We start from the raw sequence: 14,439 nt of genomic DNA, 5'->3' as shown, positions 1-14,439 counted from the left end.
AATTTCAGACTCCAACATTTCTAGAGAATGTATCTTGCCTTATAGGGAGTTTCAGCAAAACCTTTTGTAATTTTTTTTTTTAGACTGAGCTCCCTGTTACTGATGGTATGCCCTCTCAAAACCTTGTTAACTTTTTGTAGCTAGATTTAGCTTTTGCAGTTGGCCAGAAACACCTTCTTCTTAATACCCCAAGTGGTTTTGTGACCATGTTTTCTCTTGGGTCTGACCTCACCTTCTCAATCCTTTTTGCTCGATCTTCATCGTGATCACACCCAGTAACTATGGATGTCCACCAAGGCTGTGCTGAGCCCTCTTCTCCTTTCATACTGTCTCACTTGGTGGTCTTATCAGTTTTCCTGAGTTCAGTTATCTTCTCTATACAGATGATTCCTAGATCTGTATATCCAGCCTTAACCTTTCATAAACTTCAGCCTCTTGGATTTATTGAATTGAATGACCTTTAGTTATCTCAAAGTCAACATATTTCAAACAGATCTCATATTCCTCCCTTCTACTGTTGAGGGCACCACCATCTTCTCAGACCAAGGCTCATAGCCTCAGCATCATCCTTAACTCCTCACTCACACTCCACATAGCCCTCTGTTACCAATTCTAGTCTCTTCTACCTTCCCAGCATCTCTCACTCATATAAGTCCCTTCCTTTTCACTAACGGAGCCATTATTGGTATCTAGGCTCTTATCTCATGCTTGGAGTATTCTAATAGCTTCCTTGGTGTTCTTTTTGCCTTGTTTTCATTGCCATTCCATTCCATCTTCTACTTAGCTGCCAAAGTGATCTTTCCTAAAGCATAAGTGTGACCATGTCACTGAGACTTTTTTCAGTGGTTCCATATTACACCTGGGATCCAATATAAAATGCTTTATTTGACATATAAAGACTTTCACAACCTGGTCCTTTCCAATCTTTCTAGTCTTCTTAAATTTGAATCACTTTCCTGTGGTCTATAACATAGTGACACCAGCCTTCTTATAATTACTCGCACACAACACTCCCTCTACTGCTTCCATGCCATTTTACTGGCTTTATTCCCCTGTGCATGGAATGTTTTTCCTCCTCACTTACATCTACTGATTCCTGTCTTCCTTCAGTACTCAGTCCAAATACGGTCTTTCTGCAAGATCCCCTCACTCCCTTCATTTCTTGCATGTATGCTTAGCATAATGGTGCCTGGCACATCTTACTTATTTAAAAAAAATTTTTTTTTCAGTTTACAAGCATTTATTTTCTCTCTCTCCCATCTCCCCACACTGGAAAACAAAAAAAGAAATGGCACAACTTTTCTAACAGATATACATAGTCAAGCAAAATAAGTTCCCATATTCAAAAACATGTCTCTCATTCTTTAGATTTAGTGCATTACCTGCCTCTTCAAGGAGTTGAGTAGTATTCTTTATCATCAGTCCTCTGGAGACATGGTGGATGCATTCATCAGAATTATTACATCTTTCAAAATTGTTTTGTATGAATGATACTATTATATTCTGCTACCTTCACTACTTAGGAAATCTTTCAGAATTCTCCTTCCCCCCTACTTTTGCTTTCCCTCTAAGATTACTTTCCATCTAGTCTGTCTCTTTGTGTCTGGGTTTCTTAGATGTACATAATCTTTGGATGCTTTCTCTCCCATTAGAATGTGAGATCTTTGAGGACAGGGACAATGTATTTTTCTTTATATTTCCAACACTTAGCAGAGTGTCTGCATTTAGTAAGCCCTTAATGTTTGTTGACTAACCAACTCTCATTTTATAGATGATGTGCAAGGTAAAATCTCAGAGATGCCAAATGACAGACCAGGTTCATAAAAACAGTAAATTAACAGAACAGAAATTTGAAACCAGGTTTTCATATTCTAAATCCAGTGATCTTTCCAGTATATCACTTGGAAAACTTAACTCACAGGTCTGAGAATTGAATGAGATATAATATACATAATCATTTATGTATAATCATTTCAGCTGTCTTGTTATCTTAGGGTACCCAAAAACTGAAGACAATTTGTCTCTAAGAACCTTAGTTCCATATCCCACTGTTAATAAAGTGTCCCATCATTCTGCTAGCTTGAACAAAGTCTTTATTATACTGGTGGTGCCCTGTGCCAGCCTTCAGTCAACATCTCCCATCTTGTTAGCCATTTATAAAAATAATTTCCAACAATAAAACATTCAGGAAAAAAAATACTTAAACATAAAGAAAATTTTTTAGTGAAAGTGAATTTTTTGCACTTAGAACCGTTTTATTCATGTGTTTATTCAAAGGGGTTGGGGGCCACTCAGGAAGTATCAGTCCTTTTCCCTTTGATTTACTGCCTCAGGGAAAAAGGACTTTCATAATATTTCTCCTTTCTTACAAATTCCATCACTGAATGTTTGAATAACTTTCCAGTTTCGTTTTAAAGTAACAAAAACTGAGAGAGTATCTTAGCTCACTCCTATTATACCTATTACTAACATTTCCAGATTAGTAGAGGATATTCATTACTAACTATATACACTTACTATAATGATTAGAAGAAACAGAAACCCAACCTCAGTTCAGGTTTCTTGCTCTTAGTTTTGTTTTAGCCTGTTAGCTTTTAGAAGACTTCCCCAAAGAGAAGGTTGGAGATGGGAATATAAAGGAGAAATAGAAATTAGATATAAAATTTTATTCCATATTCTAAATTTTGCCATTTCTCATTTAATGTATATTCAGTTCTTCAAAGAGACAATCATTTCTCACTTCATCGTAAAATGTGATCCTATTTAAACAGAGCTTAAAACATGTCTTAAAACAATGATCAGGGATGAATCTTGCTGAGCTCTAGCTATATATGATAAAGATTAATAATGTGTCATGCTAGTGTGTAATATGCTATATTGAACTTGTTAGTGCCTTTCTTACCATAATTATTTGTGAAGTATCAAGAAGAAAAACATAAACCTTTCTTTAGAATAACATTTACCCTTTTTCTTCCCTTTGGAAAGCCAGCTCTTTATTCTTAGTTTATAGGTTATCTGAATACAATTCTTATTTATCTTTGCATTGGAATTTAATAAATGGTGAACAAATGATTACTTCAACTTAGGGATTTAAGATAATTGTAAGCTTTTTTTTTATTGGCAGTTGACCTTTGTAGTTAAATTTGTATGGGATAAATCAACATCATTAAAAATATGCTATGTGCTAGATGGGAAGAGGTAGGTGGAACAATCAACAAATATAGAGCAATGGGCCTGGAGTTTAAAAGACTCATCTTCATGAGTTCAAATCTGGCCTCAGATGCTTATTAGCTGTATGACCCTGGGCAAGTTACTTAACTCTGTCTGACTCAGTTTCCTCATCTGTAAAGTGAGCGGGAGAAGGAAATGGCAAATCACTCCAGTATCTTTGCTAAGAAAATCCCAAAGGGGCTTACAAAGAGTCAGACATGACTAAAACACAACCCAGCATGCAAAGATTAGGAGGAAGTAGTTCCTGCTCTCAAAAACTTTATGTAAATGAGGTTTATCATACAGGTAATAGTTTTGTCAGTAAAGTTGCTTATTTCAATCTAGGCATATTCTATCCTGTTCTTTTTCCTCGCGTATCTTTCTTCAAGTATCCATTGTTGTTTAAATATATCTAGTTCCTCTGCTCAAAAGATTATAAAACTGTGCATACCCTTTAATCCAGCAATACCACTGCTGTACCCCAAAGAGATTTTAAATAGGGTGAGTTATTTATACAAAAATATTTATAGTAGTACTTTTTGTGGTGGCTTAGAATTGGAAATTGGAGGGATACTCATCAATTGAGAAATGACTAAGCAAGTTGTGGTGTATGAATGTAATAGAACGTTATTGTGCTGTAAAAAATGATGAGCAGGATGATGTCAGAAAAACCTGGAAAGACTCACATGAATTGATGCAATACGAAGTCAGAAGAACATTGTACACAGTAACAGTAATATTATGCTGTGAACCACTGAGAATGGCTTAGCTGTTCTCAGCAATATAGTGATCCAAGACAATCTCAAAAGACTCATGAGGAAAAAAGGGTATCTGCCTTTAGGGAAAGAGTGATATCTAAATATAAACCAAACCAATCTATTTTTCTCTTTCTTTTTCCTTCTTTCCTTCCTCCCTTCCTTTTTGTTCCTTCTTTCTTTTTTTCGTTCCACAAAATGACTAGTATGGAATTTTATTTACTGTGTTTTACATGATTGCACATGTATAACTATGTCCAATTACTTGCTGTCTCAGGAGGGGCAAGAGAAGCAGGAAAGGATAGAATTTGGAACTCAAAACTTTTTTAAATGAATGTTAAAATTGTTTTTAAATGTAATTGGGGGAAAATATGTTTTTCTAAAAGTATGCCTAGTTCCATTTTGTAATAGAGGACAAGCATCATGTGACTAGCTTCCGGTAATAATAGCTGATACTTGTATAGCGCTTTAAAGCTTGCAGAGTGTTATATATGTTATCTTATCTGAACCTCACTATAACCCCGAGAGGGTAACTACTTGGATACTTCCATGATTTTATAATCTCTGAGAAAGAGTTTAAATCCTGCCCCTGACACTTACTGCTTAGGTGACCTTAGGCAAATCATTTTACCTTCCTTGACCTCATTTTCCTCACTTGTAAAATGAAGGGGTTAGATTAGAAAAGCTATGAGGTTCTACAGCTAAATCTATGATCCTGTTACCCTCTTTTCTCTGTGGTGCTCATTTAATCCATTCATTCCTCATTCTGTGCAATTCTTATCCATATCCCTTATATATCCTCCAGAGGGGAATCTTCCTTGATTTTAAATATATACCTTTGACTCTGTAAAGAAAGGAGATTTCAATGTCTATGCTTTTAAAAAATGAACATAAATGAATGCGTATTTTATTAAAGGCTGGCTCACAGATTTCTGCCAAGACACAGTGACTTGGGCAAGGGAGACCCCTTTTGCAGGCAAATTGAAATTCTGTCTCTCCTGTCACTCTTACACCCTTGTTCCTTTCCTCCCCTTTATATCTGTAGGAGTGCTAAACTAGCATGCTTTGTGATGGCTGCAGTTTTTAGGCAGAGACTTTTGAAGTTAACCCTTTGGCAGTGTTCCAGGGGAAACCTCCCTCCAAAATTCTGTGCCTTAAATTGCCTCTGCCAAAAAGGATACTCTGTGAAGCTGTAGAAGGATGAACTCTTAGGCAGGATAAACAGGAGCAATAGGCTAGTGAATTGTTTCTCATTTATTTTTTCTGTAATAATTACCTTGGGGTAAATTCTTTCAATTATCGTTCCTATCATGGATGAGTGTGCTACACGTAAGGACACTTTATTTGCTTATTTGATGTAGTCAGAGGTGTGTTCCCCTTTAAAGTTAACATCTTCATCCACTATCTTCCCAAAATTTTGAGAGTGGACTTTTTTTCCAAGGGATTATTTGTCATTTGTTTACTTTTGGAATTTTTTTTGAACATTTATCCATTACAAAGTGTTTCCCTTAAATATTTGTATCAATTCCTTGTATGTTGTTTTAATGTAAAACCTTTGTATCTGGATAAATAAAATTGATACAAATTTAAGTGGTGGAAATTGAAAGGGCTGGTTTTATTCTTTATCTCCTAATATAAACTGTATGCTTGTTTTGTATATACCATCTTCACAATATCTAAATTTGTCCACAGTATACTTTGCATACAGTACTTCATCTGTAAATGGTAACAATAGTTAACCACCTAAATCTAATCCCTCATCAAGTAAATCCAGGCTTTGAAATTGCTTTAAAAAGAAAACAAACAAACAAAGCAGGGACCCATTCTTTAAAGCTGAAAGTTTCAACTTCAAGAGAAGACTAATAAAATCTTTTAGGTTTAAAGACTGGGTCACTGCTTTCTTAGTAAAAACCATAGCAACCCTACAAGGATGCCATGAATTCAATTCCCATCAGTATGTTCTTGCATTAGCCTTAAGACTGTAAAATGTCTTTTCAGAAGACTAAGAGGGTAGTTACCTTTGGGTCACTTATGATAAGATAGTTTTTCTTTTTTTAAAAAAGAGCTTTCTTCTTGAAATAAGGAGTTGGTTTTAGTGGGCCTTTCACTACTATAAAGAAAATATGTATTGAGAGTTCATTCAAAATAGACAGAATAATATATTCTGCAAAACAACTGAAATTTGTCTTTAAAGGGCAATTTGAATTTACCATTATAAATCCTTGTGTGAAAGGTCTTTAAGATACCTGGTATTCAGTTTCAAGATCAGCAAAAACAAACGTGACTTTATAAACAGAGGAATCAGATTTCCTATTTTCCCTTACATTTTAGTTTATTCATTTTTTATAATACTTTTGAAATGAACACCACATTGTGTGAAATCTGTTCCTTTTTTATCTGCATAGAATAGATAAAATATTAGGGAAAAGCTTTAAAAATGTACAGAAATAGGGCCTTTAGTATATAAAAATGTTCAGCAGTACAGATATTATAGCTGAGCAGTGCGGCTTGAAAAACAAAACAGGTAATGGAGGTGACTAATGTAAAATATTGACAGTCCAATTACTTGATATGCCAGGAAAACAACGAATATGTTTTTGAAGCATAGTAAAACATTGTAACAGGCATATTTAAATGGTAATAAAAAGATTGATTTTTCCTCTGTCTTCTTCCTTCGGCTGCTTTCTGTCATGTTAGACCCCAAGGTAGCTGAGGCAGCTTGTTTTACACTTTGGTGTGCACAGATCTGATTTTGCTTTCTTGCTCTGTGCACACAGCTGAAGCTAATGAGTTTAAACATTTGTCCAGTTCTGTGGGGCTATCTGCCACTCTTAAGGTGTTTCCCAGTTAAGGAAGCTCATGTGCTACCTGTTGCCTACTTTCATACTGGTGCCTTTGAGGGGGGAAATCAGCAAAAAGAAGGTTCTTTAGTTGGTTTCCAGATTCAGTTAGCCAAATGCACTTAATTGGAAAATACATGTTGGAGGGGGTACCAGTGATTTCTCTACCCCTAGGCAGATTATATCAGCTCATCCAGGAAATCTGTAAAGATTAGGAGTTGCTGCAGTAGATTATAAAGTGAATTAGAGGATTAACTCTGATTGTGCATCATTTGTATAAATGTCATTGGTAGCTCGGAAGATTTCAATCAACACCCGGAATGTTATTTTTGAAGTTCCAGACTCGTACATTTTGTTGACTGTGATATAAGCTATACAAAAAAAAACAATTGACTATTTTAGCCATAACTAGTTAAATGGAAAATTACACTAAAATTTAAACAAGTGAGCACACGTCAAAAGTACATGTTTTTGAAAAGCAAATTTTTATTTTGCACTATTAATTTTGCACTAGTGATAGTTATATCAACTACATAGATTTTCAAGAACCTTCCATGAAAAATAGCTACGACCTATTCTGTCTAGGATCACTTATGTCACTTGATTCAGGTAGAATATTATGAGCAGCCTTCTCCTTATAGCTATAGAATTATATGACTATGAGATATGAGAGAGCTAATGTAACTGGAAATCTTCAAATTATATTCAGCTTGGAAATCTAGTCACAATTAAACACTTATCACCAAAATCTAATCAAAAGCTATTAAAGGATCATGCTATTGATATAAAAATCAATACTAAGATCACCAATACTGGTTAGTAATTTAAGATCCTAATGTTTGGGAACAGTATAGGAGTTGGAAGAGACCTCCAAAAATCATCTAATCACCCTCAGTTTGAAAATGATGCAACTAAAATTTTTGAGAGTTAAGATGATTTCCCTAATGTTATTTGGACATCAAGTGTCAGAGCCAGAATCTTACCCCAAATCTTTAAAATATAGCACTCTTATATACTATACTAGCTCCTTAGAAAGTAGGTGGCATATTTTTTTTCTGCTGTTACCCCCACCCTGATTGTTGGAAGTTTTCTTCCCTTGTTTTTTAATTGACACCATAATTTATTTCTTTCTATCCCCAGTTCCTTTCTCACCTTTTAGGTGTGTTATAAACATTTCTCTAAATGTAGTGTGTAAATAGCCTTGAATTTCTTACCAAACTCTCTTGATAAAGAATATTCAGATGTAACTTATATAGTCTTCTTACTTTAAAAAATGGACTAAAATAAATTTTTTTTAAATTTTCTGTAAAAAAACTAGAGGTCTTGCTGTTAACATTTGTCATTTGGTAGTTTTTCTCTAATAAAGTTGCTAGATTATTTTAATTCTGATATTTTTGGACAGCTAAGTGGTGCAATGGATAAAAATCCTGGGCCTGGAGTGAAGTAGATCTGAGTTCATATGTGGTCTCAGACACTAGCTTTGTTACTTAATTTCTGTCTGCCTCAGTTTCTTCATCTGTGAAATGGGGATAATAGTAGCACCTTCTTCCCAGGTTTGTGAGAATCAAATGAGATAATAATTGTAAAGCACTTAGCAAACTGCCTGGCACATAGTAAGTTCTTTGTAAATGTTTGTTGCTGATAGTAATTGTGGTGGTGGTGGTGATGGTGGTGGTGTAAAAGTAGTGGTATGCAGGTAATTTTCAAAGACCCCAATTTTTCCAACTATTTTCACTTCAGTCCTGCATCTCCAGCTACATAATACACATCTCAAACTGGATGTTCTATTGATATCTTCAGCTCAACATTACCAAAAGTAAACTTATTATCTTTTCCCCAAAAACCTCTACCAAGGTATCATCCTCAACTGTATCCAGTCTATTGCCAGGACCTGTCACTTTCACCTTTGTGGTGGTGGACAGAACACTGGAATTGGAACCAGGAAGATGCGTCTTCATGAGTTCAAATCAAGTCACATTTGCTTCAGTTTCTCATCTGTAAAAAGAGGTAGAGAAGGAAATGACATCACTCCAGTATCTTTTCCAAGAAAACTCCAAAATGGGGTCATGAAGAGTCTTAACACCAATGAAACAAACTCAGCTACAACAGCATCTCTCTTCTGATACTATCACTACCCTGGTTAGGGTCTGATCTCTTCACTCCTAGACTGTTGCAATAGCCTACTAATTGGTCTGCCTGGCACAAATCTTTTCCCACTATAGTCTATCCTCCACTCAGCTGCTAAAGTAATACTTCTCTAAATCACAGGTCTGCCGTGTCATTTCCTCTTCATCTACTCAGTAAATTTCAGTGGCTTTTTTATCACCTAAAGGATCAAATAAAATCCCATTATATGCAGAGTTCTATCCCATACCTGAAGAGCTTGGTTTGCTATTAACATTGTTTAATAAGTCACTGGAGTTACGTATTATTTATGCTGATAGAACTCCCTGGTAGATAAGGTGCCTTATATTTTACTAACTCCTATAGGATTGTTGAGCAAGTGAAATAATAAGTATGGATACATTTTGTATTTGGTAAAGTGCTTTAGGAATGGAAGCTTGTCTTTGAATGAAATGATTGCCAGTTCATATTTCAGAGAGATTTGCTTGTTTTTTCAGAAAAGTGTTTATTTACATTTTAAATCTTTGCCAAAATGATAGTTGAACTAAATCTCATATAGTCAAACTTTTCTGGTTCTATATGTGTCCTCCTCTAACATTTTTTCCTCAGTGGGATTCATGTTTTTCATAAATTTTTATTTGAGGTCAGTTTTATTGAATACTAAAATTGACCATCCCATTCTTGCTTTTATGAACATGGTCCAAATAGACCATTGCTTATATTGAGTTTTCACCATTCTTCTTCCGTTTCCATTATCTGTTTGTCTTTTCACCTGTTTCAGTGTGATGATGCTTTCTAAGTCTCTTAATTTTGATATTATCTGAACCTGCCTTAAATTTTGATAAAAAACATAAGGGAAGAACTTTGACTCTCTTTGGGGAAAATAATGAAGCTTCAGGAAAGAGTGGATCATTACTGTTAAAGACAAATCTGAAATATGTGGTATAACTTTTATTGCAATTAAGGAATCAGACTAAGCAGTTCATTCATGTTGAAGAAAGGTAGATAAAATGCCCCTTGAAATATTATCCTTTGGTGAGTGGGTGGCAAAACAATCTTCAGAAGAAAGACAAGTATTTTGCTACTCCTAGGTACTTAAGGTAACTCACCTAAATATTCTTTGAGCTGCACAAAATGACTGAGAGAACAATTCTGAAAAGAAATGTCATGTTGTAGATGAAACTCTTTAGTTAGGAGATGATTCCAGACTTTTCTACTTAGCACTGTCCCCCTGATATGTGTTCTTCCCTGTGTGAAAAAAGAGCTTGAGTTTTAATCTACTTTGAAAAAGTATTTTCTACTACCCCCTACTTGTTCCATCTATACATTTTTTTTAATTTTCAGGAAAGTTTCCTGTGCTTTTTAGGAGTGAGTCCATATGGGAAGAATCTGTCTAATTGCATAAATTTTATATAGGAGTTACTGTGTTGACAGGCAGTTTCTGTTATAAGAGCCATGGGGTAAAATATTCATGGAGGATTCCCTTGTAAAGGGAGTTGATCTTGTGTGTAAGGAAAACCTTTGGCATAAGACTGGTTTACTATTGTGGTGGAATCCAAGTTCTGTTGCTCAATTGTCTTCTGTTCTCAAGCTGTAAAAGAGGAAGGTGTGTGGATTTTTCCATAGAACAAAACACTAAGCTGTACTTTTTATATGCCTTACACTGACTAAACAGAGTAATGAAATCTGGACTCCACATTTTTACCTATCTGAGTTACCAGTGGATGTTCAAAATTGAGAATAGTAAGGGCCCTAAGGGGAAAAATGCCTTCTATGTGCCACATAGTATACATATGTATGACCTCAGTTTACTTCAAGCTAGCCTGCAAATTCTTCAAGGTCAACTTGGGAAAATCTCTCGTCACTTCGGCTAATTATGCTCTGCTTAAAATAGTGAGCTTAGGGAACTTTCACAAGGGTCCTGTGAAAGATGCAACAAGCAAAATAGTGCATTGCTTTTGTAGAAGGTTAGCCACTTTTTTTATTTCAGAGGTGTGGTGTATTGTCTGATATCCCCTTCTCCCCCGCCTCTTTAGATCATATCTAAAAGGATATTGATTTGTATCTCAACCTATAAATGTTTCTGGTATTCCAAAAAAATGTTTCATGTCTTGTGTAAATTGTTAGTGTAATAAGTACATGTATAACCGTGTATATAAAAAACATAATAAACCTACTCTTTAGGGGGTATTAATTAGTCAGTGAACAACTGTATATTACGTAAGAAATTCTGGATTTAAATATTTGAAGGGTGGCAAGTTTAAATATCAGTGTACTTTAACCTTCTTAACCAATTAGTTCATTTCTTTTCTGAGCTTGTTGATGTTCATTCTTGTGACTGATTCCTTTTTCCATGGGAATGCTATTATCCTTCCCTCCCCCTTGCTGGAATTCAGGATAATAATACCAGATTATAGATACATCTGCTTCAAGAAATAGGGCCACTTTACGTGGTATATCACTTGTAAGTCTTTTAAAAGGTGAAGGGCAGGACATTTGAAAAGTATATTCTACATGCTACCTTACTATATTCACCATGTCTTAGTTCAAATGTAACATTTCTTTACATTCTCTTCCATAGTTACTTACCTGAGCATAGAAGTTATAAGTAAACCCTAGAAGTGGATGAGGCCACTAAGCGAGAGAATATAAAGTGAGAACAGAAGATAGCTCAGGACAGAGCCTTGGGAAATACCCACAGAGGGTATGAGAGCAAAGAAGAACCAGTAAAGGAGTGGGGCAGTAGGTAGGAGGGAGAACCAAGGGATAGCAGTTCTATGAAACCTCAGAGAGAAGAAAGTATCCAGGAGGAAAGGAGCAGTCATGTGTCACATGCTACTGAAAGGTAAAAATAAAAGGATAAGGACTTCAAAAAGACCAATAGATTTAGCAGTTAAGATTGCTTATTAGTAACTGTAGAAAGAGCAGTTTCAATTGAGTAATGAAGTCAGAAGACAAATTACAAAAGATTTAGAAGAGGAAGTTGGAGGCAATGAGTGGACAGCTTTTTCTAGGGATTTAGTGATGATGTAGGACAGATAGGGATGATAGGGTCCAGTGAAGATTTCCTGCTGGGTAGGGGAAATTTGGGCATGTTTGTAAGGCAACAAGGAAAAAACTAGTTGGTGGGGAAATATGGAAAATTAGAAAAGATGATTTTGGGGGCAGTCTGCTGCAGAAGAAGATACAGAGCCATATTAATGTTGTCACACAAGGTATTTGTTGTTATGTCGAGTACAGATAAAAGAAATGTTTTTTGTTTTGAAAAATGAAAATGAATTGGGTCAATTATTATTAATAGAGAAAATCACATTGTTATGAGTTTTTCAGTTAACCAGAAGAACTCAAGTTAGCACAGATGCTGCCAGTATCCTCCTAGTTTTACCATCCTTCAGAAATCCTCTTCATTCTTGAGTCAGTCATTCAGTCAGTAAACTTCTTTAAGCACATACTATGTTCTGGCACTATGCTAAGTGCCTGTGTGCTCAAAACCCACATCATTCCTAGAGGACCAGCTCTGTCCACAAATACCATAGTGACATCTATATGTGCTGCCAAGTTTGCAAAGAGCTTTACATCCATCATCTAGCTCATTTAAGCCTCATAACAGCCATATGAGGGAGGTGCTATAGGTATGGCTATTTCCCTTTTACACATGAAAAGAAAAAGGTTTAGAGAGGTAGGTGGAGGGGTTTGTTTATTCATGGACACATAACTGGTAAGTATCAGAGGCAGTCCTGAAACCCAATTCTGACTCCCAAGTGTGGCATACTGTCTACTGAGTCACACTGGTCCATTGGTTCTGAATCAAGTCCAAAGGAAGATAACACTATTTTAAGGGATAATCCTTGATCTGTTCGTGATTTTGTTTGTGTATGTTTTTCCTCAATGTTTTCTAGGCAAAGAATGTGTGCAACAGCTAGCTGAAAACACTAGGTATTTCAGAAGGCGATTGAAGGAAATGGGCTTCATCATCTATGGAAATGAAGATTCCCCTGTGGTGCCTTTGATGCTGTATATGCCAGCTAAAATTGGGTAAGTCATAGAACAGCCTATTGGAAAGGCCCTCTCTGAACTTCAAGCAATTAGTATGAGAAGATATATTATTTTCTAGAGTATATGCTGTTGGGGAAATTCTTTAGCTGCTTATTAACATAAGCAAAATAGCCTCTACTTTCTGAAGTTCTTACAAACTTAGTAGATTCAGAGTTAATAATTTATTAATTCAGCAAGTGATTGTTGATTGCTGTATTTATCGAACTTCAGTAGTTGTTTTGGTGTTGGGATGTTTGGGGAAGCACTGTGATGTAATAAAAAGAACCCTGAAATTGAGATAAGCTCTAGGTACAAAATCTGGCTTCTACCATTTAATAGCCATGGACAGCGCAGCCAGTATTCTATTATTCCTCTGAACTTCATTTTATTCCTCTTTAAAGTAAAGACTATAATATTCATACTACCTACCTCGCAGCATTGTTGCATTAGCACTTTTCAAATCTATGCAGCTTGCAGGTATGATTTCCAGAGTTACTACTATAATAAGACTGTATTTAAGCGCACCTAGCATAGCTAACCAAGGCTTGTATGGACCTTGAGTCATCTAGCCCAGCTGCCTGTCTTCAGATAGAACTACATCTAAACTATTCTGGAAAGATACATAGAATTACATAAATTATAACACATTTATTTACAGAGAGAGAAAAACAATGAAGCTCTAGAATGAAATAAAGAAATAAATGGGGTTACGGGAATAGGTTGAGCAAAATAAGATGTTTTTACATCAATATAATAGTGAGACATTCCTCACTATTTTTTACTCCTATTACAGAGTATTAACACTACAAATGCTAGAGAGCAGTCAGCTGGATAAGGTCTTGACCAGTGCTGCTGTTAAAGGACTTGTAAAGAACAAAATTTTTTCATTCTAAAGAAGTTTGAACAGCTTAAAAAGAAAAGTTGTTTGTCTTTAAACTGTGCTCCTTCAGCATGAAGAAGAGAAAAAAGAATAGCTTACTTAAGCAAACACCCAAGTCTCCATGGATATTTGATCCAAGGTTCTTCTTAGACAAAATTTAGATGTGGAATCGATCGCCTATACCAGAGGTTAGCCATGTTGCTGTCACAACACTGTGGAATGCAAGCAGAATCAGATTAAAATGTAACTGAGAATTATCTAACAAACTAAATTTAAAGATGAAATGAAACATAGATAATATTATTACCTGGTTCTCTGAATTACTGTGTACTCATGGGGATCCTTACGTACAGTTTTGTGGTTCTGTTTCTATTTGGGTTTGACACCACTGGCCTCTACTACCAGCTTGGCTTGGAGTGGAGGGGAGATTAGACAGAACTATGTGATGATGGACTGACCCTGCAAACAAAAGGAAGAGCTTAATTTCAAAGGCAACCTTGTTCTCAAGCTAATCAAAGAAGTTCAGAGTCTGGAATCATTTTCAGTTTTAGGGGCTGAGCCAATTGACCAAAAACTCAAGTTTAGCAGAAACAAC

The 14,439-nt window shown here is 35.6% G+C and overlaps 1 protein-coding gene across 2 annotated transcripts in view; it reads left to right on the top strand.

The window, feature by feature from the left end:
* The window catches only part of SPTLC2 (serine palmitoyltransferase long chain base subunit 2), a 171,541-nt gene that overhangs the window by 150,801 nt on the left and 6,301 nt on the right, over positions 1-14,439 (top strand). For both annotated transcript variants that reach the window (XM_072623679.1, XM_072623680.1), the window contains exon 10: positions 12,829-12,964. In XM_072623679.1, the coding sequence (XP_072479780.1) occupies positions 12,829-12,964 (136 nt within the window). The remainder of the gene's footprint in view (positions 1-12,828; positions 12,965-14,439) is intronic.

The sequence above is a fragment of the Notamacropus eugenii genome, chromosome 7, assembly GCF_028372415.1.
Source record: "Notamacropus eugenii isolate mMacEug1 chromosome 7, mMacEug1.pri_v2, whole genome shotgun sequence".
Classification (NCBI taxonomy): Eukaryota; Metazoa; Chordata; class Mammalia; order Diprotodontia; family Macropodidae; genus Notamacropus; species Notamacropus eugenii.
This window is presented reverse-complemented; position numbering and strand designations above follow the sequence as displayed.